This window comes from Platichthys flesus, chromosome 17 (genome assembly GCF_949316205.1).
Source record: "Platichthys flesus chromosome 17, fPlaFle2.1, whole genome shotgun sequence".
Lineage (NCBI taxonomy): Eukaryota > Metazoa > Chordata > Actinopteri > Pleuronectiformes > Pleuronectidae > Platichthys > Platichthys flesus.
This window is the reverse complement of record NC_084961.1, coordinates 19635489-19658512: the sequence shown is the minus strand read 5'-3', so window position 1 is coordinate 19658512 and position 23024 is coordinate 19635489. Positions and strand designations below refer to the sequence as shown.

The 23024-nt window shown below is 39.8% G+C and overlaps 1 protein-coding gene across 1 annotated transcript in view; it reads right to left on the bottom strand.

Moving 5' to 3' along the window:
* Positions 1-23024, bottom strand: part of LOC133972728 (thrombospondin type-1 domain-containing protein 7A-like) — a 132957-nt gene that overhangs the window by 36867 nt on the left and 73066 nt on the right. The window contains exons 5-9 of the mRNA XM_062410306.1: positions 20810-20965; positions 15638-15841; positions 9283-9477; positions 4491-4731; positions 89-204 (exon numbers count right to left, since the gene is read on the bottom strand). Of these exons, the coding sequence (XP_062266290.1) occupies positions 89-204; positions 4491-4731; positions 9283-9477; positions 15638-15841; positions 20810-20965 (912 nt within the window). The remainder of the gene's footprint in view (positions 1-88; positions 205-4490; positions 4732-9282; positions 9478-15637; positions 15842-20809; positions 20966-23024) is intronic.

Sequence of the window (23024 nt, the reverse complement as noted above, 5' to 3'; positions counted from 1 at the left end):
ACAGAAAAGCTTTGATGAATCCTCTTGGTGCTGTAGCATTTAGCTTGTGTGACACCATGTGAAGTGTCGCTGTGTGCAGAGAATCTACCTGCTCGACATGTTGATGGGCAGGGGCTCCACTCGCTGTACGGGCTCACAACACAGTCTCTCTTGCATGGTAGCAAGCAGGGCCTGACTGTGTCTGGGCGCAGACTCTCTGGACACCTGAAAGTACATCATTGACATGCTCAGTCAAACACAGACACACACACAGAGTACCCTTGAAAATCTGATAGAGACGTGGTGGATCAGAGCCAAAGGAAACATGCCGGGAGTTTGCTAGGAGGCTCCCAGTGTGCCTGGCTTCCTAACTGGTGCATTTTGTGAGACTGTGACTGTGTGCTTGTGTGCGTGTTTGTGCATGGGTGTGTGTGTTTGTGTGCTGCAGCAGTGGCGGAAAATCCACACGTCCATTCTCAATAGGGTTACATTGATGATTTACTGTATGTTTTTCCTTATTCAAGCTCTGTACTGCAGCTCATTGGATTAGAAGTGATTCAAAGGTTAAAGCCAAAACTGTCCTCTAAACACCACTTAAGCAGGAGTCATTGGTTGAAATACCAAAATACAATGTTTCTTTTTTACTCTGCCAGGGAGGTTATTTGTTTTATAGTTGTGTGTCTTTATATCTGATGGTTAGCAGGATTACACAAAAGAAACTATAGAACGATTTTTCTTGAAACGTGGTCGAAGGGTGGAGTATGGGTAACTGATACTTTTGAAAGATATGAGGTGAAGAGAGTCTAAAAGAAAGAAAGACTGAAACGTTAGAGCAGTGGTTCTCAACCTTTTTTCAGTGAAGTACCCCCTTCGAAGAAAAAATTCTGCCGAGTACCCCCTAACCAGCGCAAAGCATTTTTGGTTGAAAGAAAGATGTAATGTGATTTATTAAGCCTTGTAACTAGACACATTCAAATTTAAAACTCCATCAATGTCCATAACATTGCTCATTTGTGGTGGTCTCTCTTGAACTATTACGAAATAAAAATATATAAAATAACTAAAGACTTTTATTATTATCTCAATATAAATAAAGATTTGTGCACCTCAAAATAATTATCAACTTAAAGTGACCTCTTTTGGGATCATAATAAAGATATGTTCTCAAACTGAACTCATGAACTTAATTATAGCTAAACACTTCTTCCCAAAAAATAAATCATTAACTTAGTTTTAAATAAAAGATTAGCTCAAAACATATTTTTTTAATATTCATCATCTTAAAATATCTTCTTTAAGGATCGAAAAGAATACTGACAGGTAGCTTGTTTCCGTTTGCTTTGGGGAGGCTTTTCGCATCGTGTCTTGAGATGACCTGAATTCAGAAAGTTTCCCCTTAAAAAAACTCAGGTGGCTTACCAACATGACTTTCATGTTTTGTCTGGAGATACCGCTGAAGATGTGGTGGCTAAATGCCACTGCTGGCTAATCTCTCCCCACAGAAAAAACGTGTAAATAACCCAATCTATGTTTTTGTTAATATTATTGACGTGTCTTTCTGTTATTTTATTGTGACATATTTGCTCGCTTTAGGGTCATACAATTTAATTTCCGCTTTTGTATTACATGCTTTTATTTTGAAAGGGTACCGGTAGAGACGCGGACTTATTGTTATGAATCATTAACTTCACAACTTTTCCATTTCAGCGCCCCTCCGAAGAGGCACTAGCTCTCACGGTGTTGTTTAGGGAAGGCTCTCTGCTCTGGTTTCGCCATCTTTGGTACTTGTCCCTCCGTGTTTAAGCAGCATTGCTGCTTCACTTCAACTCGACTCCATTGTTGAAGTTTTCAAGGCAGGTGATGACAGGTGATGACAGGTGGCGTGTGCCAGGTTGGGTCAAACCATCGGTATGGGGGAGACTCTGTTTTTTTAGGATAATTAAATTGAAAAGCCTACTGAATATAAAATTTAGTTCATGAACTTACACTTATATTTTATTGAATATTTGTTAAATAACAATTTTTCAAGGATTTTTGAATGGATGCTAATTTTAAATATATTTAAAAAAAATCTCAAGTACCCCCTGGAGTACCTTCAAGTACCCCCAGGGGTACGCGTACCTCCATTTGAGAATCACTGCGTTAGAGGGAGAAAGAAGGTGAGGCAAGGAAAAGAAAAATGGAAATAACAGATAAAAACACAAGACAATAATGGAGGTAGTATAACATTGTTACAAGGTACAAAACCTTGTAGAAGTCGGGTGGATTAATGGTTCTCCAAAGCAATTGACCTGGAACAGTGATCAACATTGCTGTTCCCTCTCTCATTCATGGAAGACATAGCCACATGTCACATGGTTGCCCTGATAGGGCGGTTACAGGTGCAGAATGAGATTTCTCTTGGTCCAATGAGTCCACGCTTAAGTTTCACACCAGGCTGAATGAACCAAACTTTAGAGGCTAATGCACCCGAATCCCAACTAAAACCAAAACGGTCAGGTATGAAAGTTTCCCATTTTCAGTAGACTGGTCTTAAGCTTTTCAAATGCCTCACTACATCATTGACTTGTTTTCAGTTTCCCAAATTGGTATGTTGACAAAAATCCATCACCTTGGTGGTTCATCTGACTGCAGTAACACCATTAACCTTTTAACAACAGTTACTGCTACTCATTGTAGAAGCCAAACTTTAGCCTGTAACCCACAATTTCCAAAATCCTTGTAATCGATTAAAAGTCCACAAGAAAACCAGAGATTTACCACACACACACAAACACTCACTAACACTGGACAAGAATTAAATAACAACAATATTTTACAATCTAAATTTGTATCCACACACCTAGTGTAGCCTACATGTTATAGTTTTTCTCTCATGCTAATTAATTAAAAAGCTCTAATGCCATGAGTCACAGTGACTGGCAGTCCTCACTATATGTCCACAGCTGGTGCCACTGTTAAGAGTGGGTGTCCGTCTCTCTACTGACGTGAAAGTGTGTCCCTGGTCGGCAGGCTCACTGCTCAACATGACACTGTATGTTCAGGAGTAAGCACAGGAGTAAAAAAAATAATTTCCATAGACAGCAGGGGGGCTGGTGGGATTGGCCTGCATAGGGCCACCGTGCTGCCAGAATAATGTTGACTTTCTGTTGAATAAATAAATGGATTATACCGTTTCCCAGAAGATGCCTTGCGGAGGGGGATACAGACCCATATGCTTAAAATTGTTGGTCAGCAGCTCCTCAGCTTACACCTCTGCCAGACACCAACATCCACATACTAACCAGGAGAATGAACGGTACAAAGTGCCATGTGCAAACTAAGTCTACAACCAATCCTGATTATCAGGAACCGACACCATCTTGTCTGACATTCTAGACAGTAATCCAAGTATCCTCTCATCATTCTCACTTGTTACCGCTTGTGTGGTCATTTGTCCTGTTGCTACAATAGTTTGATGGCGGTAAACAGATAGCTGGGTTATATGTCCCCACTCTTCACCCTGTTAACAGCTGTGGATGTGATTTGACAAGCTATCAAAGAGAGTGTGCACTTTTCTATCTGAATTAGTTTTTACTGCCTTATATTTATTTATTTATAAATGACTGATGTCTTTCAATATCCAGTTTATGATTTAGGTGAAAGGGATCTATCTGCAGATATCGCCTTTTATATTTAAACACTTTATATTTATATCAGGAGCGGGTCCTCGCTAAGGAGGCAGCCATGTTTTTTACAGTAGTCCAAATTGGACAAAGTAAAAACCTTTTTAATTTTGATGAAAACTGAAAGTGACCACAGGTTCTCTTTCATGTTTTGAAGGGAAGGATGAGGTGAGAGGTAATCAGCTGCAAAATCTAACTTCACCACTAGATGTGAGTAGATTATACACACTGAACCTCTAAATTGATAAATTGTGACATCAAGACTTTACTCTAATTCTGCCTGTTCAACTTTAACTGGTCAAGTGTCTCTCCAAGGAACAATATAATGCAACACCAGAAGATTTTGAAATGTTATCAGTTGTGATCTACAGTTCATTATTCTTGATCATACAAAATAATATGTGGCTGTTACTTTAAGATGAATAGTTGCATAATGTTGTTTCAAAGAACCATATATTTTCAAAATCCTTCATATTGTGTAACCTAGAGATGTAAATCCTGGCCTCAAATGTGACAAATATCAACAAAATATGAAAAAAAAAACACCTAACCCTAAAATAACAAAAGAAATGATAGAAATTAGGATCCTATAAACACAAACAAGTTATCTCTTTCTGCTCTATTTGGTAGAATATGGCTCTTGAATATACAAGATAGATTTTACAGACCTTTGAAAACTGGGTTGAAGGTGGTATCATAAAAGACTAAGCAAACTTAAGTGGACAACTTATAACATGTTAAATACTTGGTTCTCATTTGAAACCAACCTAGTGCCCTGTTTTACAACGCAGCAAAGATCCAATTCATACCTGAGGTCCCTGTATAAAGACTTAAGGCAAATCTTACTTTTTGGGAGGAACCTGCCCCACATTGACCCGGATACAGATGATCTTGCGAGTTTGCATCCCCACTGAGCATGAGGCGTCATCCCCTTGTGTTCTGCTCACAGATGTGTTGGTGACCGGAATGGAGGAGTCCTCTATGCACTGGCCCCAAGGGTATGTTTGCCAGTGGTACACAGTGCAGGGGTGGTCATTGCAGTTCCTCACCTCCTGCAGAGCACTGTTGTTTGGACAGAGGATTCCACCTGAGGAACAGTGAAGCAGAGTCAGTATTGCAGCTGTGCCATGGACAAAATCGAATTAGCACTAACACAAGAAGTTGGAAAACATGTTGGAAGATGAGAACAATTTTAAAACACTTATAACTCAATCAACTCATTATGTCTCGGTTGACTAGCTGGAACCTAGGCAGGGCTGGCAGGAATCATAAGCTGATGACAATTTCAGAACAGAAAATATCTCTGGTTCTTGAAACCTTGTGCACTTAACACAACCAAGCCTCTCTAATCAGCTGAAGGAGTAACCGGAAATTAAGTTAATTGATGCCTACAAAGCAGGGAAGTCAAAAAAAATATATCATCGAGCTTCCAGATCAAAACTTGCACTTTCTGAAATGACGAGAGATGTAGAATCATTAGAACTTGGAATTGCAGGTCTGCTCGGAACAAAGAAAAATCAAACCCCGAATGACTGCAGAGGAGCTGTTGATCTTAAAAACGAGTGGTGCCTCATCATTTCGCTGTACAGCCTTGTTGTGCAAACAGGATCAGAAGGACCCCCAAACCGGCCAATTCATCACAAAAGACACCATCTGCAGTGACTACAGGATATGCCTGAGTCATTTTGGTAACAGGCCAGTCACCAAAGTTTGTCACCATGTGTTTGGAGAAAAAAAAAAGACAAGCAATTGCCAACTTGTCAACTGTTAGGCATTGATGTCGGTACATACTTTGGCATTGTGTATAAGCCAGTAGCACAGGAAACATCATACAGACAGAGGAAGTATTGAATTCCCCTCAGTGCCAGCAGACTCTGGATACAAATGTCCTGCAGTCGATGGGTTAGTGGAATGTGCTGTGTGTAAGAGCAGCTTAAGAATTTATGGCGATAAAAGTGATATAAAAAATTGAAAGTTGAGAAGATTCTGAAATCAGGAATAGCGACCATCCTTACTGGCCACTAAAAGTGTTTGCAATCCGTGATATCTGCCTGTGTGTGTGTGTGTGTGTTTGTGTGTGTGTGTGTGGAAGGGGGGTATGGAGTTATCAAGAGTTGTCTGAGTAGGGTGCACACAACCTTTGCATATATTTTTAATTATTCTAGTTAAGGTAAGAGAATTGGCAAGCAGTAAGGTGTTGGCTATCACCTGCAGAGTGAGTCTTTGTGCATAGCTATAGATAAACAATCAGCCTTTATTTTTCTATGACTTGTATGACAACAAACATGGCTGAAGCATCATGAGAGATAAGGCCGACAGTCTCTGGGGGCTGGGCCAGCCACAAGGATTGACAGAGATGAGATGACCCAGGGGGCAGAGTGTCTACACAGAGCCAGGGGCCTGGATGTGGACCCAGGTGGGGTTTGCACACCATGTGACTCACTTCATCACGAAACCTTGTCATCAGCAGCCACCATCACCTTGGGGAGAAGACAACCCCCTAAGAGAAGGTCAGCCATTAGCGCCTCAGAAGGCATTGAATGGCATCTTCCAACCTGAGATGGAGCATTGAATTGGACATGGGAAAGCAGCTCAAATAGAGGAAACGTCTGACCTCTGTGTAACAGCTCAGAGGTTATGTCCTAGAATGTAATTTATAAGCGATATCATTGGATTTCATCATCATGTGAAGTCATCTATCAGGTGTGGAGCTCATTAACACATGGAAGGACATACCATTATTGCTTCAAAGGCTAATTAAACAGTTAACTGATAAATATTAAAGTGCTACCAATTAAACCTGACATGTTTTGGAGAAATGAGCAGCTCAAATGGGTGAAATGTATCCAGGTCACAAGAAAGGGTTCTGCAGCAGTCGACTTTACCTCATCACTGTCTTCAGATATTATTGGCTGAGTGTTTTACAAAGTGATGAACTCAACACTGTCTGGTCATTTGTCTTGACCTCAATGATCTCATACCATCACCTGTACACACAACACTGATATTTGTGTTAGTGCGAGTGTGTCCATGTGACTATGCAGCTAATGGTTCATTGAAGACTATGGACACTATATGCAAAACATGATACCTCTCATGTAAAACATAATGGTGACATTGTTTTTTAAGGATGAAAAAGGGTCATATGATTTTGCTAAATTACTTATAATATTTGTAGAATATATAACCTTTCGGCATTAAGATGTCTAGAGACAACTAAACATATGTTATACACATTATTGAGTTGTGTAGTTACATTATTAATATTGGATTTCAAACCTTTAGATATATGTTTTTTTAATCAAGCTAATGGTACATTTCATTTGGTTTCATGGTTATGGCGTCATATCCCCTTTGCACATGTGTCAGTGTTGTGGATGTCTGATAAAAGTGGTTAAAATGCTCCCTCTTTCAGTTAAGCCATATTTGTTATTCTTTAGATATTTGACATCATTATAACTATACACAATATCTTAAACTGATGATAAATACAAGACATGAAGTATGCTATTGCCTGCCATTATGCTTAGGCTAACCTCGGCTCTACATCATCATTTAGGTTCTGGGAAATAAAATAAAAATGTCACCCTCTCCTAGAGGTGGTGACATCATTAGCTCACCACTCTGCCGAGAGGATTATTGCTTTCACACTCTAAAGCCCTTTCGTACAAAATAAGAAACAAGTTACTCATGTTTCCTCTGACTTTGTACTTTTGTACTTTTATACTTGTGAATTTAAGAAAAGTGTCCGCCGGTCTGTTTTGTTTCTCACATTATGTCAGCCAACGGCATAACCTAACAGCTTAATGTGTCCTCTTATAGGTGAGTTATAATTGAAACAGGTAAACAGACCATGGCAACTCCCATCCTTGGATTCATTGTCCAATAGATTTGAAAGCCAGTTGAACCAATTATCCAATGAGGATTTTACATCTGCACCTATGTCAGCTGTCATTTGCAGTTTAGTCCAGGACTAGTGGTTAAATCCTGGATTAATAATTTTTTCATGAAAAGATAGATTCACAGTTTAATTTCTCAGCAACTAAACTAATGGGTACCAGGGCATCACAAGCGATGGACTCTTTTAAACTAAGATCTTTTTCAAAGGTTTTGTATAGAACGTATTATAGGACAGGTGTGCATACAAAAAACATGACCACTCCTTGTCTCCATTGATAAACGTCCAGACTGTGACCTTTTCCTACTGTGAAGATGATGGACTGAAGAGCAGCTTTAAGATAACCAACCACAAATTGGACATATTTTTAAACCTCTGTAAGGGTAAGAGTTGCCTTTCACTCTGCTACTCTCTACTCCACTTTGTGACCCTTACAGAATACTGAGGCACTTTCCAAACCTTTCTCAGCTAAGTAAAGCTGACAGCTAGGAGATGTCTATGTTACTTGACACTTAATTCATCACATTCCACATCAACATGTTTGGCTCACTGCTCAGGCCCTTGCCATCCATCTAACTCTCCAGAAATATCTGCTTACTGAATGCTGAGAAAGCAGCTAGACAAGACGTGGCACACAGCACTCAGTATCATGTGTGATCCAGGTTCTGTTGCTCCAGCGTGGATGCTACTTTATTGCAAATATGTAAAAGACAGAATACCACGCAATGTGCTCCAGAAGTCAGACGTCATAAGCTGTTAAAATGATAAAAGGGGCGTAAAACATAAAATTACGATCGGCTGCCAAGCCAGATGCTTAAACCATCTGTGCAGCCTCTCATTTTTCCACATAACGAGGTTTGGTGAGAATGGGTCACTCACAGTGTGATTGACAGCTTGGGGGGGCTGGCTTTAACAGTTGCTACAGCATTATTCCAGCACCATTTAAATATCCACCTCTTACCTTGGGATTTGAAATAAATAATGCGAAGGAATACTCAATACTATTGTTACTACTCATGTACAATAACTTTTTTATCTATTCTGTTTTTCATTCTATTTAATCTATTATTTATTCTATTTTTCTTCTATTCTAAAAGCACAGGGATTTTGCTGGGCCAGCTCATTGGCAGGAACAGATGACATCAAGGTAGCTACTTTTCTATTTCCCTTATGTTAAACAGGAAGTCTACACACAACATCAGCAAAACATCTATAGCTGCCACCTAAGAACATCAAAAATATATGTACCGAAGATTGGTCGCACCAATGGAAGCAGGGAAGGACCTTGAACAGAATTAAATGCAAATTCCATGTGCATTTTTTGAAGCAAGAAGGTTTTGTACAACACAGTTAGACATTGTGATACAAAACATTGTGCTTCAGTCTCGTGACAGCTCTGTGGGCTTATCCCTCCACTCACTTCTTACCCTGCATCACAGTAACCCACGCCACAACCTTTGCAGTCGCTGCAGAGGAACACAAAACAACAAACTTTGACACTTTACTTAAATAAGGAGAGGTGAGGAGGATACGCAGCACGAACTTGCAATACTCGCACAGTGCGAAATTATGGTTGATTTGTGAAGGCAGACACTGATGTTAATGGATATGCTCTGTCAGGGCTGAGATTATTATCTTAGCTATCTAAGTAATTTTAAGTTCCATGTGAGGTCCATCTGTCGGACTCAACAAACAATATCCTGGATGCAGCTTTATTCTCCTACTTCAGAGACTTCCTACCTTCTCCAGCGTTATAGGCGAGGATGGAGCGAGCTCTGGTCTGTTTTCCCTCTGTGTTTTTTCCAGAGCAGGTATGGGAGCAGAGAGACCAGGGGGTCCAGGGGCTCAGGACACAGTCCTTTGGGCAAGGCACCTCGCAGACGACGGGCATGGGCAGGATGGCATCACGGCAGAGCTGTCTTTCCACATATTTACCTGCATGATGCATCATAAAGTTTTTAATGAAAATGTATATAAAACAAAAGATAAATCAAGGCTAAATATGAGTCATGTTCCAATTCATTCCACAAAAAGGCTAAATTAATGAAGGACTGGTTTGTGCTTCTTCCTTCCTTTCTTTCTTTCTTTCACAGTTGGGGTGGGGGGTTAAATATAGAATACTGAAGTTAAAGCTGCATCATTAGCATTAAAATAAGAAATATGTATAACAAATGTTAACAAAGCATCACAATACAGTCTACCGAAGTACATACGCTTGTGTGTGCTCCGTCAGGTAGTGACATATTGAGAAGCAACTTCTGTCATGCAGATTTGCTTCTTTCTTCTGGAAGTATTTAGCTCACTGATATTTGGAATTAAATCACTAATTTATTTTTACACGATAGCCAAAATTTACGAGAGTGGGGTGATCATGAGCGAAAGTGTCCTTACAGCTACACTGAGGAGAAATGTGTTCATTTCAAAATAAATAGGTCTGAGCAGAGTTTGTTGTAATAATGAGATAATAAAATACATAAATGTTTGTATCCTATAATTAGCACCTGTAAATAGATATTTTCTCATAACCTGTATGTTTGAGTATAGAAAGACTAAAAGCAATCCTCATATTGTCCAATATGTATTGCAATTTGTTTTCAATCATTGCAATAAACATAATTTCAATCCCTTGGGAACATTTTCATATGTTTGATCCATAATAGTGCTTAACTGAACATTAATACTTAAGCATATGCCACTGGGACAGTTCAGCAAGTCCAATAAGTGAGCTTTTAGAGTAGTAAATGCATGTTTAAATATGTAAATACATGCAACTCTAAAACTGCCATGTTCTAAAGTGTTCCAGGCCCATACCAACAAGGACAAATGTAAAAACAATGCTGACTGACTGGTCCAACAGTTTATCCCTTTCCTGCCCTTTTTCCTGTCCCACCTCATCTTAATACAATTATCTTTCTGTTTCAATATACAACATCATAATAAGTCATCTCCTTAAGTGTTCAATGAATGTGAACGGTTTTGATTTGCAGAGAAAAACTAAATACGCAGAGGGTTGTAGACATTTTTTTTCTGCTATAAAATAGTCCCAAATTGCTGTCACGTGAGTATTCATACTGGTTTCTATTTAAGGTCTTCTCAAGGAGTTGCTCTTAGAAGGGTGGAGCTGTTAAGCTGCTGATATGTTCAATATTGATCAAGATCTGCAGGCTGTCTTCACTCTCCATCCACCCCCATCTATCCGTTCCGTGCCATTCCATCCTAGCCCATCCTGTCACTGAAAGACCATATCTGAAAATCTCATTGTAAAGGAGAGGAAGAATGGCAACTGGTAAGTCAAATGACACGCCAGGGACCCCAGGGAAAACCCAGACCCATTTTCATCAGAGGGAGCACAAGAGATCAATAAAAAGCCAGTCAGGAGAAAACCCTGAGGGATGCCACATGGCTGGGGGAGAGGAGCAGCGATGGTGATGGGGGACATATGGGGCCCTGACAGGGGTTATAGAAGACACTCATGTGATAGATACTGGAGAAAATCATTCAAGTGATGATGGCTTCCATGGTGTCTTTTGTTAGTGGAGCACCACATGAGTCGACTCTAGTGCCTGGTGATTAAAAACACTGCGAATGTGAAAAAGTGTGGCAATCTTTGTCATATATTTTCCCTTTCAAATGAAAAGAAAAATGATGGCAGGTATGTCGATGGGTAGGATTGCAGTGCACATCTCATGATCATCAAAAATCTGACTGTAAAAAATGTCCAATTTATTCTGAAGGTAAGGCTTTCCAATGAGCTACCATTACAGTAGCTGCCGTACGACAGGAGAAACCAAGACACATGCAAGGAACAGGAACATAATTTGGGGGGAAATGTCAAAGTTATGTCAAAAGAGGCCTTATAGAGAAGCAGGGGGGAAGTGGTTCAGAGAAACAACCTTATTTTATGCTGTTTAAAATCATTCTGCGAAGCTCAAACATCTGAGAAACTCAAGTGATACCAGTTGGCCCTGAGCTCAGCAAGCAATTGAAGCGATCAAAGCGAGGAATTTGCTTTTTAATGTTACACACATCAGGCAAGTGTCTGAAACTTTGTTGATGGAAATGTACCCGATGGAAGCTGACATCTCCTCCGTTCAACCCTGCCACTTATGGAGGAGATTGCCTCTCATGCAGTCAGAGGTAATGGGGAAGAAAGGAAGACTAAATCCATGCTGACTTTGTGGAGCAGGCTGCGCTAATCTAATTTACCAATAAGTCTGATTCAACAGGGTGCCATGAAAGGAAACCCATGCACATCTCTTCGGCTGAGTGCCTCTCAGAAGATCGAAGGAGAGGAAGAAAGAATGAGGAAGATGTGGTCACCTTGAGAAATACTCGGACTCAAAGAACTTCCCTACTTAGTCATAGAGTGGAATAGGAAAAAGATCAATGAATATGTGAGGGAAGTTAAAAGCATTAGCAATACTGTATAGGATGTGTCTTCTGTAAGAATATAACCCATATTCAGATAGGACATAGGATGTGTCCACAAAGACATGTGATCGCTCTGTCCAGCTACCAGCTCTCACTTGTTTGCAGTAACAAAAAAAAATAAAAAAAATAACCAAAAAAATAGGATAGAAGATGGTAGCCATCAGTGAACGTGTGTTATTATGTTAGCTAAATTTGATGATGCATGTTACGGGAATTAGTTTGCACATGCTAGTTAGTTCTTGCTATAAAATCACTTGGTCAAGCAACTGTGTTGGTGCAACAATTAAACAAAATCCACAATTTCCTTTAAAAGGACTGGCTTAAAACATGTCACCAGTGCAATGCAGCATTGCTTTATCAGGAATATCTTCCCATCCTGTCTACAGTGGCAGGAAGTCCATCTTTATTCACAGTCTTTATTCACACTGTGACTAGCAATAGACTGAAGGAATTCAGTGTAGAATGTCAGGATGTCAGCACAGACAAACATTACCTTTCAGCTTATTTGCCCTCACTCAAAAAAGCCTGCAAATACTCTCTTCTTTTACCTTTAAAAAGCATGAACTTAGATGTTCATGCTATATTTGTTAGTCATCTTTTCCACCCAAAAATAAAATGTGTGCATTGTCGTCGCAGTTCAGTCATAAAACCCTTCCACATCACAGACAGTCTCCCCTGCGTGGCTTCTGTCCGCTCTGTCAGCTGAGGAGTTAATCACAGCGAGCAGCAGTGGAGGTTGTACCAGCATCTGGTAAACAAGGGTGTTTCCCTCACATGTAGCACAGATGCTAAGAGAGTTAGAGGAGCAAACACAAACTCGTTGCACCGCTCTGCATCACTGTGCCTTCTCCATCACCCCTCCTCATTTTCATTACAGGTAAAGTTTCAAACAGTCTGACTCTTTTGTTGTTGAAAATCACCCCACTGGTATACCACATTCTTCTGTTCAATGACACACCTTAAAAGAATAAAGGCCAACAACAGCTTGGCTTTGACTTTGTGTAGTGGAGCCTCTTGAGGAAATGCCAAAAGTATTGCAAGGTAATGAAAAAGTAAAACAAATTTGTTTTTAAAATTTCATGTATTAAACAGTGGGTTGGAAAAGAAAAAATGTCTACAATATCTCTTGAGTTCAGCAGATATCCATCTTAGGTCCAAAATGTCCATAGGAAAGAGAGTAAAGACGATTGGTTGCAGGGAGGATTAATAATCAGTGCCACAGTGGTAGCATAGTACACTGCAGCCTGTGAACCTCGATGATAAGTATAATATGGAAACTGATGAACAAGCCCCATCTCTCTTTCACTCCCCAGAGCCCTCATTAGCAGCGACTGTGTTATGGTTCAGGAATATACCCACACTAGCCATATCCCCTCCCCCATAACATTTTTTCCATTGACGTCTCAGGCCATTGTCTACTGGATTTGTTTTGTTGTTTTGTGGTTGTTCCTTCAATGCAAAAAAAGAATAAGCAAACTACAAATAGATACAAATAAATATGTCTCTCAATTCATCTCTTGTCACAACATTACCTTAATATTGCATCATACCACTGAAAGAAAGATTAGAAAAATAGATAGATCAAGACATTGTGCTACCTGCAGTTTTCTATAACAAATGTTTACTTTCCCACAGGCTCTCTCAGGGAATATGTGGGAGTGACATTCAGCTTCCCTTTGATTTAGGTTGTCTACACTTAATTTGTCGAGAATGAACAGAAATGAAACAGAAAAATGTTTCAAGAATCCCAGTTATTTTCTGTTCCCACCTTCCCAGAAGACACATAACATGTATTAGGGTCTTTTTCAGCAACATGCATTATTATTGCTTCCACTGCTCTCAGCAGAACCTCTGAAAGTTGGAGCTTCACTTTAGTACTAAAGTCCAACAGATTCAACTTTTAATTGGACCCAGTGGCACATGATGTACAATGCAGAGTAGAAAGAGCTCACTGTGTTTTGTTTACTGTCCCACAACTACAGTTGTGAAAAAAAGAAGTCACAAAAGTACATGGTGTATATAGTTTACAGCACTCAATTGTCTTTTTCGTTTTTCCGAATATATGATGTGTTAAGTCAGGTGTATTGTATATTGAGCTACTTTTCTCCAGAAAAGGCTCTTGATTTCATTGTTCCCCTTGTTTAAAAAGACAAATACAGGAAACTGCACTAAAGACCTAAACAATATGGCATAGGAAAACAGAGGTTATTAAAATGTTTTCTTTGACTAAGAGGAAAGTAACACTTTACCAAAAATAAAAAGATTGAGATTCACTAAATTGGACTGAAACTAACACGTCTTTCATCTCAGGAGTCAGGACAAAACTAATTCTCAAAATAGCTGAGAAAATTAACAAACATGCCAACACTGAGTTCCTGGTACCTCGCATTCTCTCACAAGAGCCAAGACGAAAGCAGCTACACAGAGGAACACAATGAAATTGCTTAGAAAGGCAGAAACAACTGAGCGATGTCTCCCCAGAACTACAGCAATTACAATGATGGGCAATGAGCCAAGGCTACAAGGCCCACAGTATGATGGTTCAAAGGGAGGCCGAGCAACTTTGCAGCATTCAGAGCTGAGCAAACTCACACACCACATTGAACACAGCCTCCCAGCGTAGCAGATCCCGTCCAGTTATCTGCTAATTAGCTTAACGGTTTAAAAGAGTCACTTTATCAGTGCTGGTACATTTGCATCTGACTGTAAAGCACTTGAAAGTTTTCACGCTAAGTTATATATTTCATAAACAGATTATTGTGATAGGGTTAAGTCCTGAATGTGCACAGAAACAGGAAGGGTGATGTGTATGTTACAGTAGGTTCCATACTTATGTCACGCGATTACAACTTAGAGATATATATGACAACTTAGAAAAACCCAGTGTAAAGAAAGATTAGCATTGTACGCTGCATGTAAATTTAGGGGCTTTATCTTTCAGAGGGCTATGAAATTGTTGGCCTAGTTAATATTGCTTTTTAGGAGAGGGATAACTCACATGTGGCTCTCTATAAGGTTTCTATGTTTTTTCCCACTTAATAGGTTATTTTGGGGGCAGTTTTCCTTACCTTTGTTGAGGGTTAAGGACAGAGGATGTCACACCTTGTTAAGCCCTATGAGACAAACTGTTATATGTGAAACGGGCAAAAAAAAAATTGATTGATTGATGGCTTGTTGACTGAGTAGACTGCTGAAACAAGACCATCAGATGTACAAAGTATTTCCTACCTACATCACCAGCTTCTTCTGGCCTTACCGTTGCAACTTTCAGCTGTTGCACTTGCTATAGCCACTGCCCCTGGCCCAAGAGGGATCTACACATTGTATCCTATGCTACTTTGACCCAATCAGTCTTAAAATGCAGCCTCTGAAAGATGCAGCCCCTGAATTGGAGCATTTTGCTTCCCCTACATACTCAGCTTTTTGAGTTGCAAAAGATCTATGGCAGCTATACAGCTATAGCTATTGCAGATACCTTGCACAATGGGACCTGGATGGTGCACTCATAACATTCAAAAAGTTAAGTGTGAAACTTTGGACGCCCTTAATCCAACTGCTAGAGATCAATTGTGGAGATCTATCGAAAAAGGTGTTGGCTGATTAGACACAAGCCATTCCAAGATCTGAATAGGTGTTTTGTGTTGTGTATCATTTGTCTACTCACCATCACTGTTGATACACTGCACTTGAGGGATCTGGGTTCCTGGTCCACACTCCTTCTCATTATCAGGGATACACTCCTCCAGTTGAATCACCAGCCAGTCGTAGCAGTTGGGGTCTTCACACGGTATTGCCTCCACCAGGTGGGGGCAGTTCCCCATCCCGACCATTAGCTCATTGACAATCTTCCTCTTCCTCAGTTTGAAGCCTGTCAGAGAACAAAAGGAACCTAATGAAGTAAATGAACACAAACATACCCAAACTAATCAACCACAGCACCCCCTCTATGATCCGCTGAGCGAAAACCTGATGCAATCTGAATGTGTCTGACATGAAACAGTGAGTAGATTAACTTCACTCCATGGTCACAGTGTGCCTTGATGATGATAATTGTGATATTGTATTTGATGTGACAGTCCATTAAGTCTAAAGTTGACAGAAATTCTAAGAACTTCACGTAATTACTTTTTTTTCTTCTTCTCTCATAGTTTATCCAAAGTGAGTAATGCATGCAGGAATCCATTAAATCAGCTGGGGTTTGTTCTAGTGTGTGTCATTCCCTCTGCTCTAGGGCATTTGATTCCATGACCCAGGTCCTTAGAAGGGGGGAGGGTGTTAACTTCAGCCCAGGCAAGGTCACTCAGACCATAATCCACACTCCTGCACCAGCCCGATAAGGCAGAGGAGCTGTGGTGTGCCTGCAGGACTCAGGTGGAGGCAGCAGAATCTCCCATTTTCTGATTCTTTTTGTCCTCTTTCTCCCCTCGAAAACCTTTATTTAATCAGGCAGCTCAGCAGAACATGTACCGCGATGTGTCTAGACCCATTGATAGATGTTTCATCTAAGAGGGGGGAGGGTTTATATGAAGGAAGATGAGTCTTGGGGTGCAGGGAATTCAATTCTATCAGGCTTCACTCACTTGCTATCAGCAGGGTGTATTATGAATGGCATGGGTGCAAGATAACAGTGTAGCACATGCAGCTGCTGTCAAAGCTTGATGCTTCATTTTGACTCAAGACACACACATGAAAACAATCACATGTGATTTTCTTTTACATATCATCAGCGCAGGACAGTAAGGATGTTCAATGATTCTCAATGAAATGTGACAGTGAAGGTTAAGTTTAAAGGTACAGGTTCAAATCTCCAGTCTAGTTTTATCTTAGATCATTAACTGCATCCAAATTCTATTAATTTTGACCATTTCACCACCCCAAATGTTGCCCTGACATCCTTTCAAGTATGACTAATGAACATTAACTTCACGAGTTAGCAAAATTATAACATGAAAGCTCTGTCTATACTATTTATTTTGAATCAATGGTTGGTTTCCTGAAAGTTAGAATTTATCAGAGTCAGCTTATTAACTAGCATCTAAGAAATTGTTTTGACTTTACATATATCAATGTAAGTAATAGCAGTGGAATTCAAATGCTAGTCAATTGTTGCCCGGGGGTCACACTATTGGTATTACAGTTGGCAACAGGAGAGTTAGTACCGCCAAACAGAGCAGAGGACGAACCTGTGCAACCTAAGACATTTCCTTGAATTCATCATCAATGTGCGATGTTGATAACAACCAAACATTGCAAATTCATGAGCATTAAGGCTCCTCCTAGGATCACAGTGGCTTGAGAAAGTATTTACTCATATCCAACAACACCCGTCCATCAATGTCTAAATGAATGGCTACTTGGAAAAGGCTGATGAACTGTGGTAGATCATCTCATCTGTTTAGTTGTGCCTGCTTGATGTTTATGTAGATAATAACACCAGGTCAAAGACTTTCATGAGACCTCAACGAATCTCCCTGACTGGGGCTATGTCCCAACAATGTTTTTTTGTGCATCACTTTTGCTACACCTGGGCCTGGTGTCCATTGTACAGAAAGCAGGATTATTATAATTTGTTCAGGTTATTCAAGGATAACTTTTAACATTTCTTGGAGTTGGAGCCCTGCATTAGAGCAGGCCCAACATCAAAATGCTGGGCCTGGTTAGAATAATCTCCTCTACAGTAATGGAATTCACTGAGACAGAGGCTGTGGCAAGCCAACAGCTGTTCCACTTTTTAATCATGTAAATTGATTAGGTCCACACTGGTGCAGACTAGCTCAGCTGTTTAGAACATGTTCTCATTTTACTGGTAAAGGTTAGTGTCTCGATCTCGGTGCTATCCAAAAGCACCACCTGCAAAGAGCCATAAGCAATATAGGTATGTGTAATATTGCATCTGTGTTGTCACTCGCTGTTATTGGTTGATCTTACCTCAGATGTAAAATAATGTTCAATCATTCTGTTTCTCTTCAGTAATATGATCAAAATGGCGTGGAATTTAGGTGCCTTAAATCTAAAAGGCCTTAGGAGCCACCTGTTTGTATTTAGCATGAAAAGTTGTTTGTCTTTTCTGCATTTCTCTTTCCGAAAAAGAAAAATAGAAGAGAGACTCTTTCTGTACTAAAATATTAAATCTATCATTGGTCACATTACCTAACATATACAGTCAGGTAAGACATTTGCCAGCTGTATTTTAATGACCAAAAGCTTCCAGATATTATGCAGTACCTTTAAGCCAGATTTGTAAACCTTGAATATCACTAGCCACTGTTACATAGCTACATAGCCATTAACAGCTATTCACTTACCGCAATGTATAGATGTATAGATGTATAGCATGTAAAGCATGCAAACCAGCCATCTTGACCTGGGTGGCTGCCCAACACTTCTCCAATTGTGAACTCTGCCCAGAGGGCTTATAAAGACCTCTTGGTAGTAAGTAGAGTAGAGTTAAGGATACCACCAGTAATCCTACTGACAATTTTTTTTCCCATTTTGTAGCTCTAAGGCTAGGACGGCCAAACCAGCAACCCATAGAGAAAGAGAAGACAGACTCAAGAAATAAAGAATAAAACAATATAATGAATTAAACTCTTGAATATGTGCAGCATATAACTTACATATAGCACCTTTATCACATTCCACATGTTTTAAGTTACACCGCACAGATTTAGGTTACCTTTTCAGGATAACTCTGCACTTTCCAAGATAACTCATTAAAGATTTATGATATTTCCATATTTAGCCAAGTTCTGTCAAAATGCAAATCCAATGTGTTCTTACTCTGCTCATTTTACAAATGTGCTTTAGCTTACTTGCGATGATATAGGAGAGACAAGAACCCCAGTGGTGAATGGATTACTAAATGGCACGTGGCATCTATTGCACTTCTGTCCGTCCTGGGAGAGGGATCCCTAACATGTGGCTCTCTCTGAGGTTTCTACATATTTTTACCCTGTTAAAAGGGTTTTTAGTAGTTTTTCCTTACTCTTGCTGAGGGTTAAGGACAGAGGATGTCACACCCTGTTAAAGCCCTATGAGATGAATTGTAATTTGTGAATATGGGCTATACAAATAAAATTTGATTGATTTGATTGATTGATAAATAGGCCAACAGGGCACAGGCCAAAGCCTCTACATGAAGTGACTGTCTCGGAAAGTCAGTCCTACCACCACAAAGACATTCACAACTTCTACAAAGAGATACAATATGAGCTCAAAGAGATGTAAATGAGCATAAAGAGATGTGATAAGATCACAAAGTAGCATTAAGGTGACTCCATAAACAAACAAAAAGACAACAAAGACATGTAAACAACTACAGAGAGTCATAGAACCGCAAAATGGCAGAACATGGTAACGTGGCATGAAGACATATAGAAACAGAAGATGAGAACACAAGGAGACAAGAAGTAACCTCATTTTGTAAATGTGGGTTGTTTTGCTCCTATGTGGCAATGTTAAAGCACATATGGATTAGTATACTGTATACCTGGCCTCCAACAGGAGTTGGAACTCCCAATATCAATTTCAGAAGTTCAAACCCCACGAATGTAACTCAACTTTGTTGGTTTAATCTGCATTGTGACATGCCAGGACCCTCAAGAGCTTGCACCAGTAAGGCAGCTCATCCTTTCAGTCTGTGGTGACAGTAGCTTGACCAGCTTCAGTGTAAAGCTGTCAAATGTATCATATCTGGACAATCATCAAACACCCATCAAACATTTTAAGTAGTCCAACATTCCACAGAGGCTCATGATTTTGATCCTCAATTATTGAGTAATGTCAATAGACCACATGTGATGTCCAGAGTAGTAGGAATACATCACATCCAGCTGTATCAATGTATACAATTTTTGAAACAAAATAAGTTGTTGACGTGTGACTATATTTTATATAAATGTATCCCATATAAACACACAAGCTTCGAGTTTAATTTATAAAAAATAAATAAATAATGCAATTTAAATCTGATTACTTGTCTTGACCACGTTGGTTAGGGGCACCCTAATTAGATGCTCCAGCCCCAACTGTTAATAACACCAATCACTAGATGCTGGTCAAATCCTGGAAAGATCTGCTTTCCTCTGAAAACAGTAGTGACTCTCATCACAGCCAACTGATTCCCATGTTCAGTGTCGAATGATCAAAAGATTTAAAGCCAGGAGGACACATTTTGAGTCCATATCTCTCTGTGTAGTGAGAACCAGGATGCACAGACCTGAGGATGTGTGTGTGTGTGTGTGTGTTCATGTTCGCTTGACACAACACAGTGTAGACGACAGTGAGAGCATAAGTGGCTTAGTGAGCACAAGAGGGAGTGGATCCATCATTAAGATACATGGAGAAGACTTTCCAACCATCCCTTTCATTTGAGGCGCTTCATTAAGGCAGAGTCAACATGCATTAGTCATGGCGGACGCCGCTGTTCCTGGGATAATTAAGGCTGAAGCAGCATTCGTGCCCACCCCACTGATGGAGTAGCAGAACCAGCCACAGGAGCCGACAAATATGAATAGGAGAGGATGATGCTTTGCTCGCACTCTATTTTGTATTTTTTTTTAGTTGTTTAGTTGTTTAGGTTTTTAGTACCGAATTTGTTTTCGTTTGTTGCCAATGAGAGCAGAGTCTTTAAGAAAAACTCTACATCCTATAACTAATAATAAAGAGTAGAAGCTTTCTGGACTATTTGGTCACAACCCTCAGTAAGCAAGTCTCTTTATAATGCACAGCCAATAGCAGCATGTATGAAATCGCACTTGTGCTTGTATCCGAAATCTAACGTCTGAGATACCCAATGTATTTATCATCCAAAGTAATTATTTAAGTGTGGCCTTACCTTTCTTGGCTGCTTGATCTTGACAGTTCTCATAGGTGCAGGGTCCCCAGGCACTCCATGATGACACCTCACACTCTACAGGACAGCTTATATGGCAGAGCTGGGTGGTGTTCGGTGAGATGCCCAGACACAGATTGCTGTCCACTGGTCGCAATGCTACGGAGACACAGACAGAATCAATGGCAACATGTTGGAATCATGATCTGTTAAAAAACATGTTTTTTTCCCGCATTAAACTGGATCAGGATACAGTAAAAAGACAAAAAGAAGAGAATGTTAAAGTCCACAAAAGACCACATGATCAACTATTTTTGTCATTTATAACCATGCAAAAATTCCTTTACTTAATTGTCCATATTGGTCCACCCGCCCTCGTACATGACCTATAGGAGCAACCTGATGTTGTCATTTAACAATAAATATAACTATTGATAGCAATAACATGCGTAACACATTGTTTTTAAACAGAAGGACAGTATTCCCTGCAAACACTAACAGTAGTATAACACAATTTACTTTGTGTTGTGATCAAAAGTTTTTCCTTCTGCAAGAGCTCTTGCAAAATATGAATTTCTACCTTTTACATCAGTACCTTACATTCACTCCCTTTAGAAGAGCCTCTCCGGTCCATCTTTGCATGTTGCACATACAATCTCCAACATTCTTAATTATGGGAATATACATCAATTAGCATTTTATACAAATACTCAAGCTATGCTGCCAGCTTTGTGCAAAAGTTGTGTTTTGATCTAATTGCTGGTGTCAGTAAGGCCAAAAGAAATTGTGTGGTCATCAAGATTAGAAGTTGTGTTTACCATGTTGGTTATCTTAGTTTTGATTTTCATTATGCCTTTGCACACAATTTAAGAAATGTATATTGCATTTAGTTCTAGTCGTTTTTTTCTAGTTCACAAGTTCCTATCCACTACCCTACAGCACATGCACAGACCTACGGTTTTGGTTTGTCAAAATTGTATTGTTGGGTATATTCCTGGATAAGTAGGAAATACTTTGGGGTGGTTTAGGGCAATCTGAGGATTTAGGGCATTTACCTTCTTTGCCAGGTTGCTTATCCTAGCTTTCCCAAGCTGATTTTATAATGGAGCTCGATGCCAGGACCATGAATTTTTATCACCAAATTCCATGGCAACACATCCAATTTGAGCAGCTCTCCACAAACATTCGAAAGGCTGATTAATGGAAATCTCCACACAGACTGACTTTGCTCAGGTAACTCTGTTGCCAGATGGTCTAGTTTTCCCTGTGCTATTCCTCCAGCCACCAAATTAGGAACCTCCGAGGCCACAGCCCTGTAGCACCACAAGTGCCATCAATAATCTTACTCCCAGTTTTCTTCCTGCTGAGGATTCGAGACTTCACAGTGGCCCAGCTGTTGTACTGCATGTCACGGTTTGCTCCCTGAAGCGGTATAATGATCATAGCGAGTAGAGGAAATTATGGCAAACATCTCATACAAGTTAAACTTGTGCTCACAGTAACTGTTCAAATGTTGTTGTCTCTAAAAGAAGAAGTGAAACTGGCAATAAAATATGTGGCGAGGCAAATACAAAGCTTCTTATGAAAATCAAAAACCATTTGAGATTGTAACATAATAAATAGTGATGGCTTGAGCAGTAATCTTTGCACAAGTGCAGGGACTGTGTAAATCTTTCATGTTGTGAATAAATCTAATCAAGAACATGAAGAAATACAGGGTGGTAGCAGCTTCTGGAAATAATGAGAGTTAAGAGATATTACTGCCGGACTATCCTATCGCAGACTGATCATCCTTGAAAGCAAAATGATAAAATTACATCAGAGTAATTGGGCTACAGATTTCCTCCACTAATCACAATGAAATCACCCACTGCATGCTCTGATATAAGAAACTAGAAAGTGATACAGTTGCTGTGGTCTTGATAAGAGCTTCCCCACATTAAGAGATTCTTCAGAGTGCTGGTGCTGAGAGTGAATTATGATGAATTTCCTCTGTTGACTTCAGGTGCATTCAAAGGCAAAGGCACTGGTCATCCAACTGCTCTCATCAAGAATCAAGCTTTTCTTCCTATTAGGTTCCTATTAGTTGTCACTTTGTCCTCTTGTCTATCTAATAGTAATTTGAGATTGATTGAGTTTCCATTACACATTGTCCTTACAAATTATAAGCATGTTTCGATTTGGTCTTCCTGGCTTCAGCACTGGGAAAACCTTCTTT